The sequence below is a fragment of the Poecilia formosa genome, unplaced genomic scaffold (assembly GCF_000485575.1).
Source record: "Poecilia formosa unplaced genomic scaffold, Poecilia_formosa-5.1.2 Scaffold2, whole genome shotgun sequence".
NCBI classification, from domain to species: Eukaryota; Metazoa; Chordata; class Actinopteri; order Cyprinodontiformes; family Poeciliidae; genus Poecilia; species Poecilia formosa.
The window spans coordinates 5,653,296-5,675,545 of NW_006799941.1; the positions used below are offsets into that span (position 1 = coordinate 5,653,296).

General features: G+C 37.7%; 1 protein-coding gene across 12 annotated transcripts in view; it reads right to left on the reverse strand.

Moving 5' to 3' along the window:
• cadpsb (Ca2+-dependent activator protein for secretion b) overlaps nt 1-22,250 on the reverse strand; it is an 89,499-nt gene that overhangs the window by 34,971 nt on the left and 32,278 nt on the right. For 8 of the 12 annotated variants that reach the window (XM_016671338.1, XM_016671337.1, XM_007551324.2 and 5 more), the window contains exons 4-12: nt 19,792-19,872; nt 19,255-19,488; nt 17,284-17,405; nt 13,089-13,200; nt 11,390-11,529; nt 10,901-10,967; nt 10,213-10,321; nt 9,908-10,120; nt 5,189-5,200 (exon numbers count right to left, since the gene is read on the reverse strand). In XM_016671338.1, the coding sequence (XP_016526824.1) occupies nt 5,189-5,200; nt 9,908-10,120; nt 10,213-10,321; nt 10,901-10,967; nt 11,390-11,529; nt 13,089-13,200; nt 17,284-17,405; nt 19,255-19,488; nt 19,792-19,872 (1,090 nt within the window). The remainder of the gene's footprint in view (nt 1-5,188; nt 5,201-9,907; nt 10,121-10,212; nt 10,322-10,900; nt 10,968-11,389; nt 11,530-13,088; nt 13,201-17,283; nt 17,406-19,254; nt 19,489-19,791; nt 19,873-22,250) is intronic. The other 4 variants (XM_016671344.1, XM_007551331.2, XM_016671331.1 and 1 more) reach the window with 1 other exon arrangement.

Sequence of the window (22,250 nt, forward strand, 5' to 3'; positions counted from 1 at the left end):
TATATATATATATATATAGTTTAAATGCTCCCTGAAAATTTTCACATTTTGGCACCTTACAACCACAATCTTTAATGTACTGAAATTTATGCGAAAAGTCAACACAGCAGAGCACATAATTGTGAACTAGAACCATAAATAAAAAGAAACTGGTTTCAAAAGGTTTTTTTTTTTTTTTTTACAAATGTCTGAAAGTTGGGTTGAGTAAATTGGATGCAGCTTAATCCCAGCATAAATACAACTGTTCTGTGAAGGTCTCTGACATAAGTTAAAGAACATTAGTGAAGAAACAGCATCATGAAGACCAAGAAAAACAGCAGACAGATCGGATGTAAAGTTCTGAGGACGTTTAAAGCAAGATTAAACCCTTGAACATCTCATCGACTCAGTCTGTCATCATAAAAATAAACATTATTGCACAGCTACAAACCTACCAATACATGGCCGTCCACCTAAACTAACAGACTGAGCAAGGAGAGCGTTAATCAGAGAAACAGTAACGAATGTGTCGATATGATATGATCACTGCCTGTCACAAATCTAGCATTCATGAAAGATAAGAAAGAAATGTCTTATTTAAAAGTTGCCACACTCTAGGGGGCACATCAAAGAAGTGAGATAATTGACTCTGGTCAAGACTTTTTTTTTTTTCTGGCTAATATATAAATGCAAGGTGAGGCGGAAAACTGACGCCTCACATCACGCTGAGCATACCGACCCTATAGTGATACATGGTGGTGGCTGCATCATGCCTTAAGAATGCTTTTATTCTGCAAGGACAGGGAAGCTGTTCATACTTGATGAGATGAATGGAGCTAAATGCAGTACAATCCTGGATGAACGCCCTTCAGATGTTATAAAAGAGTTGAGATTGGGCCAGAGGTCCAAGTTCAAACAGAACAACTACCCTAAACGTGCAACCAGAGCCACAGCAAATGGGTTTAGGTAAAAGCACATACACTTATCAGAATGGCCTAGTCAAAGTCCAAGTCAAAATGTAATTCAAAATCCACGGGAAAGCTTGAACAATAATGTTCTCGATTCAGACAAAATGGGCAAAAATCAGTTCAAGATGTGCAAAGCTGAGAGAAACTCCAAGAGACAACAAGCTAACCAGATACAAGTACAGCACAGTATGGTGCAGCATAGTACTGACTCCATGAACCTGAATACATATAAAATAAATTTTACTTACTTTCCACTTCACAATCATGCACTACCTCATGTCAGTCCATTATACAAAATCAAAAGAAAATACATTGAAGTTGGTGGCAAAATGTGAAAAGTTCAAGGAGTGTGAATACTTCTGCAAGGCCTTGCAACTGAGTAAATTTGGAGAAATTAACCACTGGTGGGTTTGTTTACATACTGCATTTACAAATAATATATATATATATTTTTATCTTGTAAATATTGTAACAGGCTGAGAGACAATGACACAGTGATGAAGACCAGAGGTACAATCATGTCCTCTGTGGGAGTGGCAGGTTTCACATTCAGGAGACGCTGACAATGAGTGATGGCAATTCGGTGGAGGGATGTGGGAAGTGGAGACCTGATCTCGTCAGGACAGGACTGAGATACACAACAGGGCACAACTGTCACCCTATGGGTCAGAGAGAGGGTGTCATCCTGGCTTTATGTAAGAAGGAACCCTACAGAGTTACACTCATCTTTGAGTCATTTTCACTTCAGTCTGAGAAGGAAAACATGAGACAAGTAGAAACTGACAATGGCAGTAAGAGACAGAGGGGAAAAAAACAGAAGAAAGCATAGTGTGTAAAAAGGAAATATCTGGACAGAAACACTTAATGCTTGTAAACACTGAAGGAGATGCATTGGAGGTAAGAAAGAGAATCTGTTTGGTTGGACGGGTTTTTTGAGGGGGACAGTGAGACAGAAACGAGTTGTTAAAGTATAAAAGCAACAATCACATTAAGACAAGAGAATTGACCTTGTAGTGGAAGAATGAAATGGTGAGAAAACATCAAAGAGGGCTATGAAAGTGTGTGCAAGGTTGAAATATGAGAGACATCAAATAGGATTCATTCTCTTTTAGTTTAGTTAAATGACATGTAAATCAAAAACATTGAACATAACGCACATAAATGTGTTCATAATAACTTCAACCACAAATAAAACAAACAAACAAAAAAAAGAAATCACCAAAGTGAATATGATGTTACTTTTGCATACATTTACAGGTTCCAACATGCTGGAGATCGGAGTTTTCAATACGCTTGTAATCGTCATGCACATCTGCAGACCCCTTTTGAAATTTGCATTTTATCTTCTTTTCTTTTTTTTAATTTGCATTCCCTTTTTTTTTTCCTGTTCTCTACGCATCTGCAAGTTGACAATACTTGAGTATGTTGCAGTGTATTCATGATCTCTAAGGAGCACACTAACAGGCATACCACTACCGGAGAACTCTAAAAGGGTAAAAGCATTACAATTTGGTGCAAGTACATGGATAAATATAGCATGAAGCCGACAGAGGCAGAACTGTTATCATTCTCTGGGAGATGGGGGGGAGGAATGGATGAAAAATTCTCCGTTTTGTACAGAAGTATGGACACATGACACGGGTGTTGTCCTATATCAAGCAAAACAAGGGCAGTCAAAAGAAAACATAGTGACACCTCTCCTTTTTTTGGGAGGCGTAACACCGGTCTAACCTCTACGTCTACAGGGCCATCTACAGTAAGAGGGAGAAGGGGGGAGGGGGTCCGGAGTATTTTCACTGGAAGAAGGGGCGGCAGTGGCTACTCCTTGTCTTTGGCATTCAGAATACTCCGCATACATATTTGCCAACTCTCATCAAGGAAAGCTCAAAGAAAAAAAATAATTAAAAGTAATTGAGCCCTCAGAAATAAAGCATAAAAATGAACACTTACTATGCAATGGATACATTTTTCAAACAGCAGTGCATCTGTATTGCCTCTCCTCACATAAATACATTTCCCTAAACAGTTTGGAAATATTATTTAAGACAATCATTTGTCACATAAACAAATGGGTTATGTTTTAATCAGATTTAGTCACCTTTACTTCTACGTTTTTTGCATTTTGTAAAGAAAATGCACAATGCCAAAAGCAGCAAAGCTAAATGTGGGATGTGCAAAGGTCTCTTGCAATTTTCTCCTGTTTTTACTAGGATTAGATGATTGTTTTTCTAGGAAAAAGGAAAATCCTGCATAAATATTGGTCATTTGTAATAGTTAATTCATTTTATTGTGTCAGTAACTCCAACAGCCCATAAAAGATCCATACAAAGTAGAGCTTCACTGAATATTAAATTTCAAAGGTCATTACTATTTTGATGTGAGCAATATCACAAAAACTCATTTGATGAAATACTTTAAAGGTTATAGTACTTCAAAAACAATGTATTAAAACCTCGCTGACCAAAAACATGCATCTGATATTGATCTAAGTTAGCAAGTTGATGATGACGAAAAACAGAAAAGATTGAGGAAAATGCTGGTTAACCACGATAGACACCACATCATTCATCAACAATATCGCAATTTCAGGTTTTCCTCATATTGTGTAATCTTAACAGCCAGCGTGGCATCATCAGATCAGCCATGCCAATCTTTAATCATCAGTAGATGAATGTACTTGTGTTATTGCTCATTCACACATAAAGCGGACCTGAACCGTTCCGACCATTCCCTCCACTTCTGAACATAATCTGTGATGATCCTGACTTTGTTGTTCTGGCATTTCCTGTCTTTTTCACTTTTGGACAGTTTCTGGCCTTTTATATTTTATGGACATTTTTTACTGTCATTTCTTTTCTCTTCCTGCTTCAGGACAGAACTATAGACTCTATTTAGAAAGTAATGCTACACTTAAAAAACTACTGTGTCTCAAGTTCTCTGCATACTTTTTTCAAAATGAAGTAGTTCTGTATGGTAACTATAAACAGTACATATATGCAGAACTAGATTATATCATGTCTGGGGTTAGAATATAGGTAAACTTGAGTCACTGTGGGACAGATTTTGATTTGACTGTAAGAAAGACATTTCCTCACACCATGACACTTCCTCATTGAAAGATGTCACACAATCATTGTGGCAATTCTCCATGCCTTCTCCATACTGTGAGTAGTTCATCACATAACGTGGCATTGCCTCACATTCTTTCTCTCGTTCCACTGGTGGTGCAGTTGTCATCCCTGCAAATAACTTACATGATGAAGGTCGTTCTTGTTTTCCTGATCAGTGATGCGGTTGTACAAAATTTGAATGTGAATCTCAAGAACAAAGCTTACAGTTTTGTTTTGGTTTTTTTTTCTAGCAGAAGTAAAGGGACCAGTCTGTTTGGGGTTTTCTCTGGATTCCCAACTCTAGGACGTCTGATTTGACATGACCAGTCTCACAAAAGTTGGTCATTGGGAACAACGTCCAGTTGCTGTATTTGCTGTAGTTTGAGTGAAGCGCACTCAAACTCAAAAAACGTCTGGTCCCATGAACGGACCAGTCAAAGTTTGCAATGAAGTTGAACAAGAGTTAATACCAGTGATAGAATATTGCATTGGGATTTGCCATATTTTGGGGGTACGCTGCCCCAACATTTACAAGTGTAGCTCATTTCATGGATGTTGTAAAGGTGACTAATCAGATTTTACAATTATTGACCTAAATAATATTCCCAGACTCTTTTGTTGCTGAGTTTACATATAAATTTTGAATCGTTTTAAAGGTACAATAGGATATATATAGCATATATCTTTATGTTTTTGCTCGGCAAATAAATCCGTCTGCTTTCCCTTCCTCATAACCTCAAAACAGTTTACCATCTAATCTTTTAATCAAGTTTTATTACAGGGTAGCTTTACTCTGAGGGATCCAGCCACCAATAAGAAAAAAGAGAGAAGGCAATTATGCAGAAACAGCTTTAATATAAACGTCAATCATTACTGAGTCAAATAATAAGTTCTTAGATATAAAATACATGCATCCTATACGGGCACGAATGGATGCTTCTACTTTGATCCTCAAGCTGAGGTTATTAAAAACAAAAAAAATTAATCAGCTAATGTCTAAGACATGAAGCGAGACGTGAAAAAGGAGAAGAAGAGGAAGAAGAAGAGGGAGAGAAGAGAGAAGGAACGTTGCATTTGTCAGATAATCGCCGGGGATTATCTGAGCAGTGCCGGCTACAAGGAAGCACTTACCCTTGAGTCCAGCTAGAAGACAGCAGGGTAAGAAGGGACAAACCAGAATAACATAAAGACTAGCAACAAGGCTGGAGGAGAGCAAATCACGAGAGACCCTGACCTAGCAGCTGCAATTTACTAAAGAAGGGTCCAGGCAAAGCATGAAGAAGATAAAAACACAACTGAAAAAACAACAGCCTATAACTAACACGAGAGTGTGTTGGGCGGAGGTGTGTGAGCACATGTGAGGATGTGTGAACAACAGATGTCCAGGTATATTAAAAGAGACAAAGAGGAAGACAGGCAGAGAGAGAAAAAGAAGAAGAGAGACAGAGAGAAGAAGACAGTTTACGATCCTCATCACTCCACTGCAGTCAGTTTCTTCTGAGACAAAAAAGACGAGTACTTAAAGGAGCCGAGAGCCGTATGTTAAGTACTGTCAGTCTGATCAAACACAAATGTTACTGTAAAAAGGGAAACTGGCGAGAACACAAGAACATAAAGTATCAACAAAAGGTAGTTTGTTTTATGTCAAACATTTATGTTAGAAAATAGCAAAAATATGTGAGAAATTGAATATGCTGACCCAGTAGTACCATATATCTAAGGATTTTGATAATGATACTCATTTTGATAATGGCACTTTTTGAACACATGTGGATTCTTCTTTGGACCAGGTAACTTTCTCCTTTCCAGCTGTAGAAAGTACATCCCCAAATGCACTAACACTTAACGTTTTCAGATCAAAAGCAACCCGAGTTACTCAGAATGTCCCAGTCCTACTTAACGTATTGTGAGTATATGGAACCTCATGAATCTGACCTTTTTCTGCTCTGTAGGACACTGACTGAACTGGAATAATCATTTATTTCACAGATGATGTTTTTGATGCTTTCAAAAAGCAACCAGAAAGTAGTGATGAGAGAATATGTATTTAGGTGTATGTCGTTATTGGCCTCTATAATGAATGTCTTTAAGGCAATCAATTTTATTAGACTTGATTGAAACTTTCAAGAAGTGTTATATGTTATTTAGTCTCCTGTGTCTCAATGAAAATTTACACTGCAATCTACTGCAATGTAGCAAATACTTTTTACATTTCTCTTCTGGAGTTTTTTTATTTTATTTATTATTTTACATTTTTCTTTGTCAACAAAATATCTTGCACCACATATAAAAAATTTAAAATATATGTATTTCTTGGATGATATGTCAAAATTTTGGTGATTTTAACAAACCAAACTTCACAAGACCACTGGAGACATTTAGTTATTTATCTGTTTAGTGCTAAAAAAAAAAAAAGAGTTTGTTATGCTGACCTTTAAGGCAGATACAGCATCTCCAATGACTCACACATAAGGTCTAAATCAAGAAATCCTTACTACTTACTGTTCTATTTTAACAAAAGCACATGGCATTTGTCTATCCTGGCACGCTCTGGTGGATCATAATATTTCATAAGCGGTGTGTAGTTGGACTGCCAACCTGCAGATTGGAAAAATGGATCGATAGAGCCTCTGCTACTGCAGCCAGTTTCAGAGCTTTCATGTGAAATAATTTAACTGATAAATCTGTGTTTTTGAAGCGTATAACAGGACTGCCCTTGCTATTGCTGCTCTTAAAGCAGCGCATCCATTAGATATACTACCACTAGTCTCGCCCTTTCTAATGAAGAGAAAAGTCAGATGTTACAATCTGAATGAAACATTATGAAGAGCAATAAACTCCTGAACTACTTGCTAATTCCATGCTTGAAAGTCAGTCATGATGCTGTCCAACTAGAACAACTCTGCGCCAAACTCTCACAGCAAACTGGGATCTTTTTGCAAACCCAGTGGAAGGGCTGTGGCTTCTTGAACAGTATGAGCCAATAACTAATACATTAAATGCTTATAGGTAGGATTTAAAGTCTCCCACTCCCTTCGTGTGACATATATCTCATGCAGTTCAACTGAAAACAAACAAAGGTGTTTGGAGAGAACATATACCTATTAAAAAAGGTGTAATAAGCATCAATCATGGTGAATCTGGTAAAACTAAAGTAAGGTTTTGATTTCTCAGTAGGATTTCTCCTCTGACACTTCTCCTTTAACGAAAGCTGCAGCGGTCTGCGAAGAGCATGGGAGAGATCACAATAATCTCCTTGTGCAAAGGTATCAGGAGAAGCTGCTAAAGCGTCAAGAGGCCAATAGGTACACTGAAGGAGCCGCATGAATTTTCAACAAATTTTGGTTGTGTTGTAGATGTGACAACAATTTGATGAGTTCTCCTTAAGTCTGGATTAAGGAGTGAGGCTGGAAGACACGAGCCTTTTCCTCAACAGAAAAACCCCAGGCCTGCCTAAAATCTAATTAAACCTTGTGGGAGAATGTTTTATGGCTTGAAGGAACCAAATTGGAACTTGTCAGCCCATAGTTACAAAAACATGGTGTTCTTTGACTAGGAGTAATGCAGAGCATTACCAAAATAGCCCAAAGTTATCAAGGTGGATGAAATAGTAAGCAATCAGTCAGTTCTGACCCAAAACTTCCAGGTCTCCATTAGAAGATGTAACGTATGTGTGGAAACTTGGGGTAACACTTTATTTGAAGGGGTGTGCATAAGACGGACATGACACTGTCATAAACATAAAGGAGTCTTTATGAATGTTTATGACAGTTGACATGAAGTGTCATTCGGTAAATAATTACACTTTTAATGCAAAGTCGCTCTAAAAGTTGCATTGAAAGTCCATTAAAAAAGCCAACTTTGCATTGAATTATCATAATTTACAAAATCATGCAAAGTTTGCATTTTTAATGAACTTTTAATGCAACTTTTAGAGCGACTTTGCATTAAAAGTGTCATTATTTACCGAATGACACTTCATGCCAACTGTCATAAACATTCATAAAGACTTCTTTATGTTTATGACAGGTGTTATGTCATGTTTATGACAGTGCCATGTCAGTCTCATGCACATCCCTTCAAATAAAGTGTTACCCACAAGAATAACTTCACCAGAAAAACAGTAATGTTTTGCAACAGAGTGCAGCACTAAAACTGTCAAATCATCTGTCAGGTCTTCTGAAAACTGAGATTGACAAGAGAAATCTGCCTAATCTAAAAGATTTGGAGAATGTTTGTAAGATGAAATGTGCTTGTTATTTCATTTGAATAGCACAGAAAATGTGTTACATCAAACATACAAAAATGTTGGAAGATATGTTTTAATGCGTCTATAGGCACTAAAACAGAAACTAAATGCGGTATGTTGCTATGTCTATCTACATCAAACATAAACTTTGTATCTTTGTTGAATTTGTTTCGTGTCTCTTTTGAATATATTTTCTCAACTGCATAAAAAAAAATTATTTATCCTATTAACTTTATAAATAACACTGTGCTATGCCATTGTGGCAAAAAAAAAGATGTAAATATTTTGTCAAAATTAGATAAAAAAAAAAAAAACACATTTCCCTTTTCTACAGATAAATTTTGATGTGCAATGTGCACCAGAAGATTGATAAATACAAATTGTGGAGCCTTCATATGACTCACACTTCTTTATTTAGGTGTCCACTGCAGCAGGGTAAGGAGGGTTGTGCATGTAAAATGGTCCCAGTGCCATTCAAGACCACCAGGGGGTGAAACATGTACGCGTGGTGGTGTTGCCACAATGTTTCAGGAAGGAGGGGAGTCTGTGCCGCTGTGAGGAGGCTTTTTGAATGGCAGACAGCTGGCAGCAGAGGAATCAACTAACCACAACAAGGATCACGTACTGGACGAAAAATAAACAATGGAGAAACAACAGAGAATCTTACGTGACAGGATTTTATGTAACTTTACTATTTTCCGTCTTATACAGTCAGAAACATTGGAATAAGTATGTTTTTTTTTATTGTTACTACTAATATTTGTCCAAAACTAAGCCAATTATTTTTCCGCAATTCCCCTTGATAAAAATTGTATTTAATACATTTGAAAAAGAATGATGCACACAAAAAGTCTTTTATTTTTTTTTTCTGAATAGCAGGATCTATTATTGGGGGATTGTTAATATGTATCATTAATTCTGATAGGTAGGAGGTCTGTTTAGTGCTGTTACTGTGGGTTAGGATGAGAAGAAAGCAATGAGTGCCAGGCTCAAAACCAACCTGAGTAAGCTCTGACTTAGGGAAGGAAATTGCTGCTGTTAGAATCGATTAGCTTCTCAAATTGGGGTGGGGGTTGGGAGGACACAAGAGACATTTAAAACAAAAGTTGGTACAGACGGCACACTGTTTAGATAGCCTTACCTTCCCTTTGCTACCTGACCTGGAGACCGCTTAGGAATACAAGTACAGTCACAGATTTATTAGGATTTATTTCATGTCTGGATAAAACTTGATTTAACCAGGCCGCTGGTCTGAGTGTTTGAATCCTATGTGTGATGGACTCTACAGGTCATAACCTGCATCTGGATGCTGACTTCTCTTTCAGGTTGGTTGTTCCTAATGAACCGACTGATGGAATAGCATGGAGGTGCGCCGTTAAACACGGAGGGAGTGGTGACAATGAGTGGAAGTCCATCAGATGCCGGAGGAAAACCCGTGAGAGACCAATGCATTTGTGCGCGTGCTTGTGTGTTAGCTCTACGGGAATGTTTTGTAGCTGCAGGAGGGGTGGGGAGCACATGGTGTGACACATTTATGGGTTAGAGCTTTGGAAACTGTTTTCTGCCTAACCAAATGCTTTTTTGCGCAATGGGTTACTTACAGAACTGAGAAATGGGAGCATCCATTTGGGCTGAAGCCCCCCCTTTGGAGTTTAGTTTCTGGACCTGAGTGGGTGGGACGGGCTTGTGGGACTGGCCAGTAGCACGGTACATGGCCTGGACCCACAGGATGCGGTCCTGCTCGTCGTCACTGGCAAAGATCACAGTGTCGCCCTCCTTCACGGCGTTGAAGAAAGCCCTGCCTCCATCCAAGCCTTTGAGATGTCAAAGAACATTAAAAATTTATAAAATACCTGTATGTTTGCTTGCAGTTTTATTCTTTTTTTTTTTCCCTGTGCATTCTTACCAGGCTGGGGGTCACTGTAGTCCACAGTATACCCATCCAGCTGCAGAAGCTCCTGTGGTTCGGATTTTTTCTCTCTGTAGCTGCACATGGCAAAGGTATACTGACTCACCTAGAGACAAAGTTAAAGAGCTCACATTAAGCAGACAGAAAACAGGTTAATTTTTAATTGCTGTTTAGACGCTGGGTAACAACATCAAGAATGACTTTGACATTAATTATAACCAATTTATAAATCCAAAACTTAAATTTGTTTTTTGCAGTTTCATCATCTTATTTTGCAAAAATGTTGAAAATCCAACTTGTAAAGCATTTATTTTTTTTGTCATCCCACAAAATCCTAAAATATAAATGTAAAAAATATATTTATAATTTTAATTTAGTTATATCAAAATGTCAAACAACTAATTATTGATCCATAACCTCCTGATTCCATGTGGCATAACACAGAGGCCTATTTATTTTAGTCACTCCTCAAAAGGGCAGTGAACATGTCATTCAGGTTAGACAGAGGTGTGATGATGTTCACAATTCAAGATGTAGCTACAAAAAGAATACTATCTCTCCTAAACTTACCCAAATCTACACGCAGAGAAGTGATACATAGTATATATACATCAATAACAAATAATAACAGCTTCAGTAATGACTATCAGGTTGACTAAACATCATTTTTTCAGAAAGGGCCCACCTGCACAAGCACAAAGAAACGTTTCTTCCAGCGTTTCCACACGTTCTTCCCAAAAGCCCACAGATACCTGCGGCAGCAGTAAACGTAGGCGATGACAGATCAGAAAACACTTAATGGTTAACATGAAGAAACTTTGAACAAGCCTTTTAACACGGACCTCTTATACAACAAGTCTGAATAGGAAAAAAAAAAAGGATAGGGATAAAAAATTCGGTGAATTTGAATGTGCTGGCTCTGTCTACAAAATAAATAAATAAATAAAATAAAACAAACATACACATAGGTAAATACACATATATATGTATATAAGCTACACACTGTCATCCACCAGGGGGAGATGTGCACTTCACAGTATTTTTCCACAGCACATGAAAAGAAATGAGGCCAAGGAGCTGAGAAAGGTTGGAGTTTTACAGGAAAAGGCACAGAAAATTAAATCCTCATAAGAACATCCCTGTGTGTCTTATTTAGCTGCTGACTTTCTCTTACCCGCAGTGTTTCATGTTCTGTGGTTTGTCCATGCGTATAGCCAGCTTTATTTTAAGATCTTGGTCAGGGCAAGCCTTTGTCACAGTCATCTTATGGAGCTCTGACTGTTTGGGACTGTTAGGTGTTGGGTGGAGGACAACCTGCGTACAAAGACACCACAAATGGCAAAAATGAATAAATAAATAAAAAATTACTGATCTCCTCTTATTTTCTGCTGGAAAGTCTTTATTTTGTCTTTCTGTGCAGCATTCAGCAGCAACCGTTAGTCTTTGCAGAGGCTGGTGATTGTGTGTGTTTGCCTCTAGTGAAATATTAAATTGCAATGCGGTGAAGCAACAGAAGAACACCGTTTCTCTCTGCCTTGAAGAAGAAGAAGAAGAAGAAGAAGAAGAAGTAAAAAAAGAGAAGGCCTAATCTCTCTTTGCTGACTTAAAGAGCTTCGAGGAAGCCTGCTTTCCTGCCAACTCTCTTGCAGTGGGAGATCAAAGAACTCTGTCTCAGACAAGGTCACTGTCACTACAGGGACATCTGAGGCGCCATTGGCCCAACGCATACCAGCAAAACTACCTCTCTTAGGTACCTGTCACTTTTAGGCATGAAAATACAAGGTAGTTTTAAACATTCCTGTTTCCCTTCATGACATTTATATCAAATTGAGTCAGATGAGATTTAAATAAAATGCCTAAATTGAATCCAGAATTTTTCTTTAGTAGTAGCTGGATTTTACTTCATTACAAAAGGTGTTTCTTACTCAGAAGGAAACAATGTAGAGATGCACCAAGGTTTTAAAAAGGCATGGTTAAAGTTTTTTAACCACAACTTTCTACGTCCCTATGGAGCATTAAGTAATGCTGTCCCTCCTCTACCTGTTGCTGAGCAATCTATCAATTGGCAGAAAAAAAAAATCACATCTTATACATATGGATCATGAAGTGATGTGGTACTTCCCCTCCACCACTTGCTGCTGCTGTGCACTGCCAATCAGCTGGCTGAGAAAATGTTTCTATTGGTTACAAGAAAACCAAACGAAACTGCTTGGACAGGAGTTTTCCACAGCGAAATGAGGCATGTAGTAATACAGAGCTGCCCCTTCCCCTCAGCACAATGTGCTTAAAAAAAGCTTAATGAAATATGAATTTGGCTGTTTGAAAATATTTCTGGCAGCGAAAAACATGGACGGTTATGGCATCAGCACCATTTAGCACACTGTTTTAAACTTACAACTGGCAATATAGACACAGAAAATCATTGACAAATTCGACTGCAGGCTCTACTTGTGGATACAAATTATCCAACTAAGTTACTATTTATGACTGTGTTTCTGTGTAATACCAAAAAAAAAAAAAAAAAAAAAAAAAAAAAAACAGTTCTTAACCATCTGCATCCATGAGAATATTTTGGAAGTTGTATGAATAACACTCATCTTTCTGGTTGATAAATGTACTGAAAACCTTTGTTGTCAGTTAGTGCATAAATAGCCTGTTATTGTGAAACCATGGTGTTTTTACTCAAGGTGATCTGAGTCAACACCTAGTAGAGACATTGATAAATATGAAACTGTAATGTTACCTTTCTCTAAAAAGCAATTGATAAGATACTTTAAGCGTACTGTTGCATGTGTGTTTTCATTTTTGGTTATCGCTGGCGTGATCCTTGATCTTCTGTAACTGCTAAAATTGTGAGTAAACAGAGGCTTTACCCTGCCCAGCTCTTTGTCTTCCAGCGCCAGCACGCCTGTACTCTCTGTAAACAGTTTCACCTTGACAGCAGGCAAAGGGTGTGTAGTGGTGAAGTCCCCCTGGGTTCCCCAGCTGAAAGACAAAACAGAAAACACTCAAGAGGTTATTTTCCATGACAGTGTAACACAGTGATCTCATCTGTTGAACAGTCAACAATGTCTCGTTGGAGCAATACGACTGTGTAATTTCTATTACGGTTGTATATTCATATATTTGTGTATGGATGCAAAAAGGAAACTGTGGAAGAACAGGAAAGCAACTGAGAAATCCAGGTAATGTTTAAATTGCAATGCTCTTGTCCTCAAAAGGGCCCGTCTACACCCGGGACACTGGGTGTTGAAGCTGCTGCCATCGAGGCGCAGAACCAGAGTACTGAGGTCTCACACTAATGCCTCAAGAACAGCTTTTACAATTGTTCTGTAATTCTGATCAATATGTCGCCTCTTTGAAGGACATGTGCAATACAACTGTAATTTTTAATTTATTTGTTCTTATTTATGGCTCTACTATTAATGCACTGCATTTTTTTTTTATCCCAGCATTTTTCTTTGCACCTTGTATGGGTCAATAGACTGATTTGTTGTACTGCTACACATTGTTTGTTGGTACAGTGAGGATGTATCAAACACTTTGAAAACACATCAGTAACAGTTCTGTTCATTGCTACTGGCTTTCACAAACAGTTACTACTCATGTTCTACTGTAAGGAAACAGTTATGTGACTCCATTAAATAACTTTAGCCAGCAGGTGGTTGCACACTATAATTTAGGTTTTGATCAGAAGTCATAATCTGTCATTGTTAATTTGTCAACTAATCCAAATGGGATTTGATTCACAGCCACTAAAATTGGGCTCTCATGTAAAATATTCATTTATTCAAATATATAACTCCGAAGACAAATAAGCTGAAGCAAAAAAGGCAGTGAGTGGGTAACAAAAAATTGGGAAGGTATTGGGAAATTGACTCAAAACCCATGTGGATACATATTTGTTTGTTTTTTGTTCGCTATTTTGCTATTTTCTCTGAAAATTAGTAATCAATGCCATACTCTTAATGGCTTGGTTCAAAGCCTGCAACACAAGTTCATTGTGTTTGTTGTGATTTCTTTTTTCACAAAAAAAAAAACTGTTTTATTTTACTGGTTTTGTCCACTAATTAAAGTTTCCCTTTGATTTCCAAGATTTTAATCAGATGAAGGGAGAAAGGCTAACAAGGGAAATATTAGGAAGTGCTGGTTGAGCTGCAAAACACAACTGTGACTTTTTTCAGTAACTGGGCGAAAGCAAAAACTGATTCAGAGCTGTTATTGGTGTTGATGCAGACATCGCCAATGAAATCCCCTTTTCAATCATAATTAACATCTTGAAAATTGATCATTCTTCAACTAAAATGACCCAACAATGTTCAATGTTTTGTTGAAAAAGTTTGCTTAAACCAAACTTTTTCTCCTATTTCTAAGCACTGGACCACACAGAACAATCAACTGTAGTAAAATGACTGCCTCTATCTTTTGGACACGAAGGAAGGAAACTATGCAGATTTTAATAACAAAGTGTGCATAGAAAGAAAAATTGACAACATATTTTTGGCTCCAGGGGGACCTGAATGAAATCTGATAACCTATTTTATTAGAGTCGGTTGGAATAAACAACATTTTAAAAATGAACAAAAGCAAAAAAAACCATAACACAATACCTGAGGGATTATGGAGTAGTAACAAAGACATTTTCTAACAGACTAGCTCCTCAGAGCCACTAAACACACAGAAATACACAGGGAACAAGGTGAAATATGCAGTACTGTAGCCATGAGGGCTTAAGTGACAAGATTTTTATTTTTAAATATTCAATATTAAACTTTCAGTACTGTAACTCTAAACTTTTGCAGCCTTCACAGTTTGATTAAATGCTTAAAATCATGCCATGTAAGGACAAATTAAGATTCTAACATGTTCATTTCTATCCAAAGAAAGGATTTTCCTCCTCTCAAAATTTTCCACAATCAACTGCTGCTGCTCTTGAAAACTAGAGAGGGAGCAGAGAGACAGCTGACAGACAGCGGGTAGTCAGTGGTGAGTTGTGTTGGTTTCACGTGCAAATATCGTTCTGGCATGAAGGTGACCTTGTCTCTAAATGGAAGGTCTAATAATGGACATGACAGCAGTGCGTTCTTGGAGCTCCTCCTGCAAAACGGGTCAAATCCTCTGCATGCTAAATCTGCTCGCAGTTGTACTGTGTATACAAAAAAAAAATAAAAATAAATCAACCCTTCCATCAAGTCATCAAAGTTCAATGTTAATTCATAACAGTAATTTGAATGTCAGCCTGAGTGCACGGTGGCTGAGCACGCTTAATTAATGTTTGTGAATAACCAGCAGCAGTCTGAAGGGTAACATCCATCTGGCGTGACTTCATTTGTGTGTATGCAAGTACATGTACGCTCTTTACATAGAAACACTCAACCCATCATACAGCCTGTCAAGTAACTGTCATTCAAAGTTTGCAACATTTACTTTCCAGAGGCTGAACCTTTAAATGCAGCGTAGATCCAAACTATTTTGCTACGTCTTTCAATTCAGCGATTTAAATTGGCGTAAAGTGGTTGTCTTAAGAGTGTTCACTGTCTTTTCTCTTCCAGTTCCTGTCCTCATCGCTGTCTTAACCCTTCCTCAAAATCTGTCTCTTGTGTTATCAGGATCAATAGAAGACGTTTGGGGATAAAAATAGCGTATATTACTGTACATGAATATTTCATGGGTGGCTCTTTTATAGAGTGAGTTGTACAATTCTGGAATCTGAGATTAATGGAGAAGCTATTTTAAGGAGAGGATAGATTTATCTAAATTTGGACATTGCAGATGTGATGAATGAGGTCCGACGAGCTACATTAATAACCAGTACTGTGTCTTGCAAAACCTGTTCACATTTTGTCACGTCACATCCAGAGCAACACAATAAAGTGCATAATTTTGATGTGAAAGGAGAATGATGAAAGATTTTCAAGCACTTTTACAAATCAAAATCTAAAAAAGTGTGCATTTTTATTTAGGCTCCTTTGGTAATCTTAAATAAAATTGAATCCGGTTTCCTTTGGAAATGATCTTATTAAGACAAGTGCAGCTGTCCTTTGAGGGAATCCAATGCTTGTTAGTGAACAAATAGGATCATAAAGACCAACGGAGAAAGCAGAAAGTTCAAGGAGGAAGGTGCGAAGCCAGTACACCTCTACACAATATTCCTAAGATTGGAGAAATGATTGATATCAAGCATAACTGCAAATCTATGAAGACCTGTCTATTCACCTAAGTTAACAGGTAGCATCATCATGCTCCCTCCTTAAATAATCTTTACAATTATACACAACTGTATGTGTCTTTTTATTTTATTCTTTTTCACACACATTTCCAGTTAAACAGATAGAAATCTGTGATTATATTGTGACAAAAGAGGAAAACGTAAAAATAACTGGAATACTTTTCCAATGTTGGACAGAGTTAAATAATCAATTTCCACTTCCTGATTAAAAATGACCCAGTTGAAATAGTTTGGTTCAGATAGAAAATCTCAGAAATTATAACAGGTTGAGCAAATCAGGGTCATTAAAGGGTTGTCTCTAAATATTTAGAAATTCCCACCTAAAACAACATTGTTAGTACCAGCATAATTAGGGTAAAATTTGATTATGTCAGTTACACCAGATTAACAGAAAATAAAAAGTTTTGTGCAAGTGCACAGTCCAATTTCTTTTAAATGTCGTAATTTACATGCAAAGTGCTTCTGAGAGGAAATGAGGCATCTGAGAGCCCCTGAAGAGCGCTGGGAATGTATCGCTGCAAGCTGAGAAACCACTGAGATGTGGGAGAGTTTTGCAGCAGAGGCTTACTTTAAGTTTTAAGTGCATCTTAAAAGTCAATTCATTTAGATAAGATTCTTCTAGGATCTTATTCACAAAACTGCGAATGGTTTATTGAAAGAAAACAGCAATAGTCAGCAATTTAATTACTTTTATCTTCCATGTAAATGGAGTTTGTTTTCTGCCCTAGCAAACGGCTGCGAGTCTTGAAATGTAATATAAATAACGGACTGTGTATTTCACAAACATCGTTGTTTGTTAAATGCCGGTGGTAAACAGGCATCCGTGTGTGCACACTCACGTTGGCTTGGACGCCTCTGCTTGGTCGGTCTGGAGCTTCTCGCCTCCCTCCACCTCCATGGTGCAGTAAACGATCCTGTTTGGAGCCAGAGACTTCAGCCCCACCACTTCCATGATCACCACCTGGGAAGCAGAGCAGTCTTAGAGAAGATCGTCGAGAAGTGACTCATCTCTTTAGAGAGGTCAGAGAGCAAGAGAGTCAAAAGCAGAGGAGCGCGCAGAAAATCCATCCAGAAATACTACTAGAGCAACAATGAGTGTTTACACTTACAGCTTCTGTCTTCGCTGTGCAATAGATTCTGGGTGATTTTCCACTGAAATAGACTGTGAAAACTGCTGCTACCCTCGATGGAGCCTGCAACTCCCAATCCTCAAAACTGCTTGCAGACATAATCTGCCACATAAAGTCTTATACCTCCTCTTTATAAGCTCAGTGCCTACATCGTAGCTCATCACTTAATGTCCTTGAGTTTTTGTAAATGAAAATAGCAATAAGAATTAAAAGCAAAAAAAAAAACAACAACATTTTATATATTTCTGATGACTTCATTTAATCTATTGTGTTTGTCGCTCAAGAAAGGCAAAGTGCGACCTGATGCAAGTTGCGCACTTTGTGAACCCACTGCAGAATCCAAGCAAATAGCTCGTGCAAGGCAGCAGCAAAAATAAAATGTTGGATTGCTTTGTGAATTTCCTCCATGTTGGCATTAAAAGATGGGTTGACAGCTACACAATATGTACTCTATAACACATACAGAGCAGGTCTGCTGCTATGTGCGTTTCATCACAGGTGAGACCCTTGGTTGTTACTCATGGAGCTTTGCTTAGATGTCTGAGTAGTGCAAGATGTGGGCTGTAAGTAACATTGCCCCAGGTCGGCCTGAAGGTTTTCAGCTGTCTTACACAGCTCTCCAACTTGGATCAAAACTTCGGTAGATTTCGCTCACACAGTTTCTTGTCTCTGAAAAATCTTTGGATGCATCCGTAAAGAAACTCCGTGGTAGAAAAGTTCCTGAAAACATCCACATTGCTGAAACTTGAATGCTTTTGCATTTGAGATTCAAGAAATCACTGAATACATCTCTGAAGTTCTAGCACAGAAATATTCAATGAATATTAAAAAAGACTGTTTCTCAGAAAACAGTTATTATCCTGACTCACTTATCAAGAATGAAATCTCAGGTTGTGTTTTAATTTAGATTTTCTTCTCAAAATGTTCAATTTTGCCAAATTTCTGCAATGATTTAATGTTGATTTCACAACAGGGGAATGCACTCGGACACATTTTGTCAATTTTTTGTGCATCAATTAACAGCTTTAATATACATTGGACTAATTTTCGTCAAGTCACACCAAGAAAACCATTTATAGGATAATAATATATTTTTTTGTGCATCTTATACACCAGCTAGGTCTTAAGCCCAGCATGATGGTTTTACACCCATAATTATTGAATACCTGCTTAGGTCATTTATAAATCAAATAGATGTCGGCACAAACCTGTCCTCCAAATGTGGCAGGTGTTGTGAGGTATAATGTTTTCTTTCATGTTGTTAATGCATATTTCTTCCAACATTGTATGGAAGTAAGTCTGAGGCCATTATGAACTCACCGACTTTGAAATAGCACTGCATCATAAGGAAGAGAGGTGTGATTGCGCTCTGTTCTGTGGTGATAACTCATCTGAGACAAGCTGATAACAAGATGAGTCACATTTCCCATTAAGGAGCAGGTAAATAGGTTTTTATGCACACGTGTGTGCGTCAGTCTGTTCTTCACACAGCGTCTGCTGGACCGTCTGAACAGGTGTGCTGTCTGTTTCTATTCTTAGCGCGGAGCAGGGAAGTGTTTCTCCTCGGTTTTGATTTCTAGTCCCGCTGAGGCAGACGTAGATTTGCACAAGGCGTGAACATCTTAAAGGGGTAATATTTGTAACACTTGGTTACAGCTGGTAAACCAAAATATGTATTACCTCCAAAGTAAAAGAGAGAACCACATCAGACTTGGAGAGAGTGTTCTCGTCCTCCTGGCCCATATCGATGATCGAGGTGTTGTGGCCTCGCTTCAACTTCTGGAGCTTAAACTCTCCACCTTTGGACACAGGCATGCTTTCCAAGTTGGCCATAAGCTGATTCACGGAGGACTTGAGCTCCTCGATGTACATGGCCTCCATCTCTTTGGACACAAATTTAGGGAACTTGCCGCCCTGTTGGGGAGAACAGGAAAGAATCAGATATTTCTAAGACAGCTTGAAATCAAAAGCCTGACAATTTAAAGCTTCTTAAGACCAGGTCGTATAATTTCACTTCACAATGACATAACACAAATTACCCCTCACAATCATCCACATCTACTGAAGTATAGAACACTCTTTCATTTATTTTCCTTATTTGTGGCCTGAAGCTCACACCATGGTGCCCATACTAGTGACACCATATTTCTGAAATATTAACTATATAACAAAGCATATTAAAACCAATCTGAGTGCTCCCTGTAGAGTCTGACTCACCCTGGCAATCTGGTCTGCCATCTGAAGACGACCATCAAGCTCTCTTCTGATCTGTGCAGCCTGCTCGTCCAGATTGTCCAGCTATTGATAAAAAAAAGAGGAAGAGGTAATTCGGGTCATTTTAAGGAGAATGAGATACTTTCTAAGCCCAAGGCTCAAAATCAAGGAGCTTTATTCACACAGAAATAATGTCTGCATCAAATATGAAATAAAATCCTTATCTACACACATTGATATAAAAATGTATTCATTTTTGACTGAAAACAAAAGTTTATGTATTAAAATATGCACATAAACTTTTAGCTTCTTGCACAAGGATCATACAACATTGTGTAGCAACAATATTTTAATAGGATACTGCCTAAATTGATTTCCTTCACAGTGACATTGTAGAAGTGCTTTTGTACCAAATTAATTCAAACTGTCCGGTAAAATATTGTGCACAACTGGACAAACCTAAAAGGTCCCACCATTTTTACAGGCTCAATACAGCAGATTTAAGGCAGATTTATTTTCTCTTCGCTGTTACAATCCACAGTTGGCTATACACTTTGGAGATGAAACTGAAGTAGTGTCAGAATTACTTGAGGCAGCTTTCTAGAATTGAATCACAAGTCCACAAAGACCTAAAGACCTAATCTTGTATACACAATTTGAGCTTGTGTGGGACTTGGGGGGCTGAGGGGGGAAGGTGTATTCCATACTCAAATCCACATTGATGCATCCCCAAATCAGCAAGAACACGATCCTGCACACAATTTCCCTACGCTGCTCGCATTTCAAGAATAAGGATCAAAGTTCCACCTTATACAATAATACACATCTGCAGCCTTGAAACCCATTTTTTTTTCTTTTTAAGTTGTTGAGCACTTACTATTAATCATTATTGTTTTTTCTTTGATGCAAAATTGTATGCCGAGCAGAATAGAGTTATAATGGCTTTATAGAACTGAATTACAGAAAATAGGATTAGCAGTTTTTTTAGACCTCAGAATAAAAAACCGAGAGGACCCGTGAATCTCAGTGAATGTACAATGGTCTTTGGGAGCTTTTGAATGTTTAATGACGTAACCTTGATGTGGGCAATGTCTCCATAACCTCACTCATGTTTCCAGCTGCAGCTGCCGGCGCCGGAATAAATTGAAGGAACTTCTGAACTCGTACAAGAGAAATAAGCCCTTCATCAAAAAAGCAATTAGTTCATACATGAGTAACTCAATAGTTTTCCCCTCTTCATATTCAGTGTATCGCCTTTTTCCTTCCAGCAGCTGTGCAAATGATTCTGAATCACTTATTCATGTGCTAGTTAATTATTCAAAGAAATCTTTCTGTTAGTACATCTGTAAAAATAAGTTCTTTGTTTATTATGTTTATAACAACCAGGGTTTTTTTTTAAAGCAAGAAAGGAAATGAAAACAGTCATCATAAAACAATCTAATTTTGTTCACAATTATTTTATTTTTTTTTTAATTCAGAATAGTGTTTTATTATTTCACATTCTTCTTTGTTTTTCCAACACACCAAACAGGGACTTGGGTAAATTATTTAAATAAAGGCTTTCTTTGCAAACAAGAACCACACCATCCTTAAACGAATTCAATACAACACGCAGATAGTATTCGGGGTAGTAGCAAATATAGATTTGTACAATGCTATGATTTTTTTGATTAACTTTTTTAGACATCCATCCAACCATTATCTTATCCCTAGTGGAAAAGCTTGCCATCTACACAGCATTTGGATAAGATTTGTCTTGTTTAAACTTCAAACCTTGCTTGTTTGATGTTCTTCTGCCTCAGGGCTCCAGAAAGCATACTGTAGCATCTTATTAGATGCTTCAGTATGACAAAGGTTTAAAGATGTCTCAAATGAATTTGAAATAAGCCAGCCAACTGGAAAATAGTCTACAAATGGAGGACCTTTATAACAATGCCAATCTGCCCAAACCTGGCAGCCCAAGAAAGTTCTCCCTGAAAGCAGACCATGGCATGTTAAAAACCTTATAAAAACCCAAAAATGTCATCATGGGACCTACAGTGAACTCTTTTGGCTGTTTATATGAAAGTGCATGCCTTCATAATAAGAAAGAAACCTTATGAATGTCACTTAGTGTAAAATGTTCAAATAGGAAAAGCTTGTTCTTTTAATCAGAGAGAAGTTTGCCATAGAGAAAGTAGACAGCAAAAGAGATTTCTGGACTGATGTTCATGTACAGAATAGTCTGTACTAAATAATCTGGCTATCAGAACATAAGACAATGTTTGGCATAAACCAAATACAGTATTCCAGCAAAAGAATCTCCTATAAATTATGAAGCATCGAGGTGGAAGTGTTGTGGTTTGGGGATGCTTTGCTGCAGCAAGACCTACCAGTTTACCATCATAAAATCAACTCACAACGGTAACACAAATCAGAGGGTGGTGAAGTAAAATCAGAGAGCAATTGTAGAAAAACTTAAG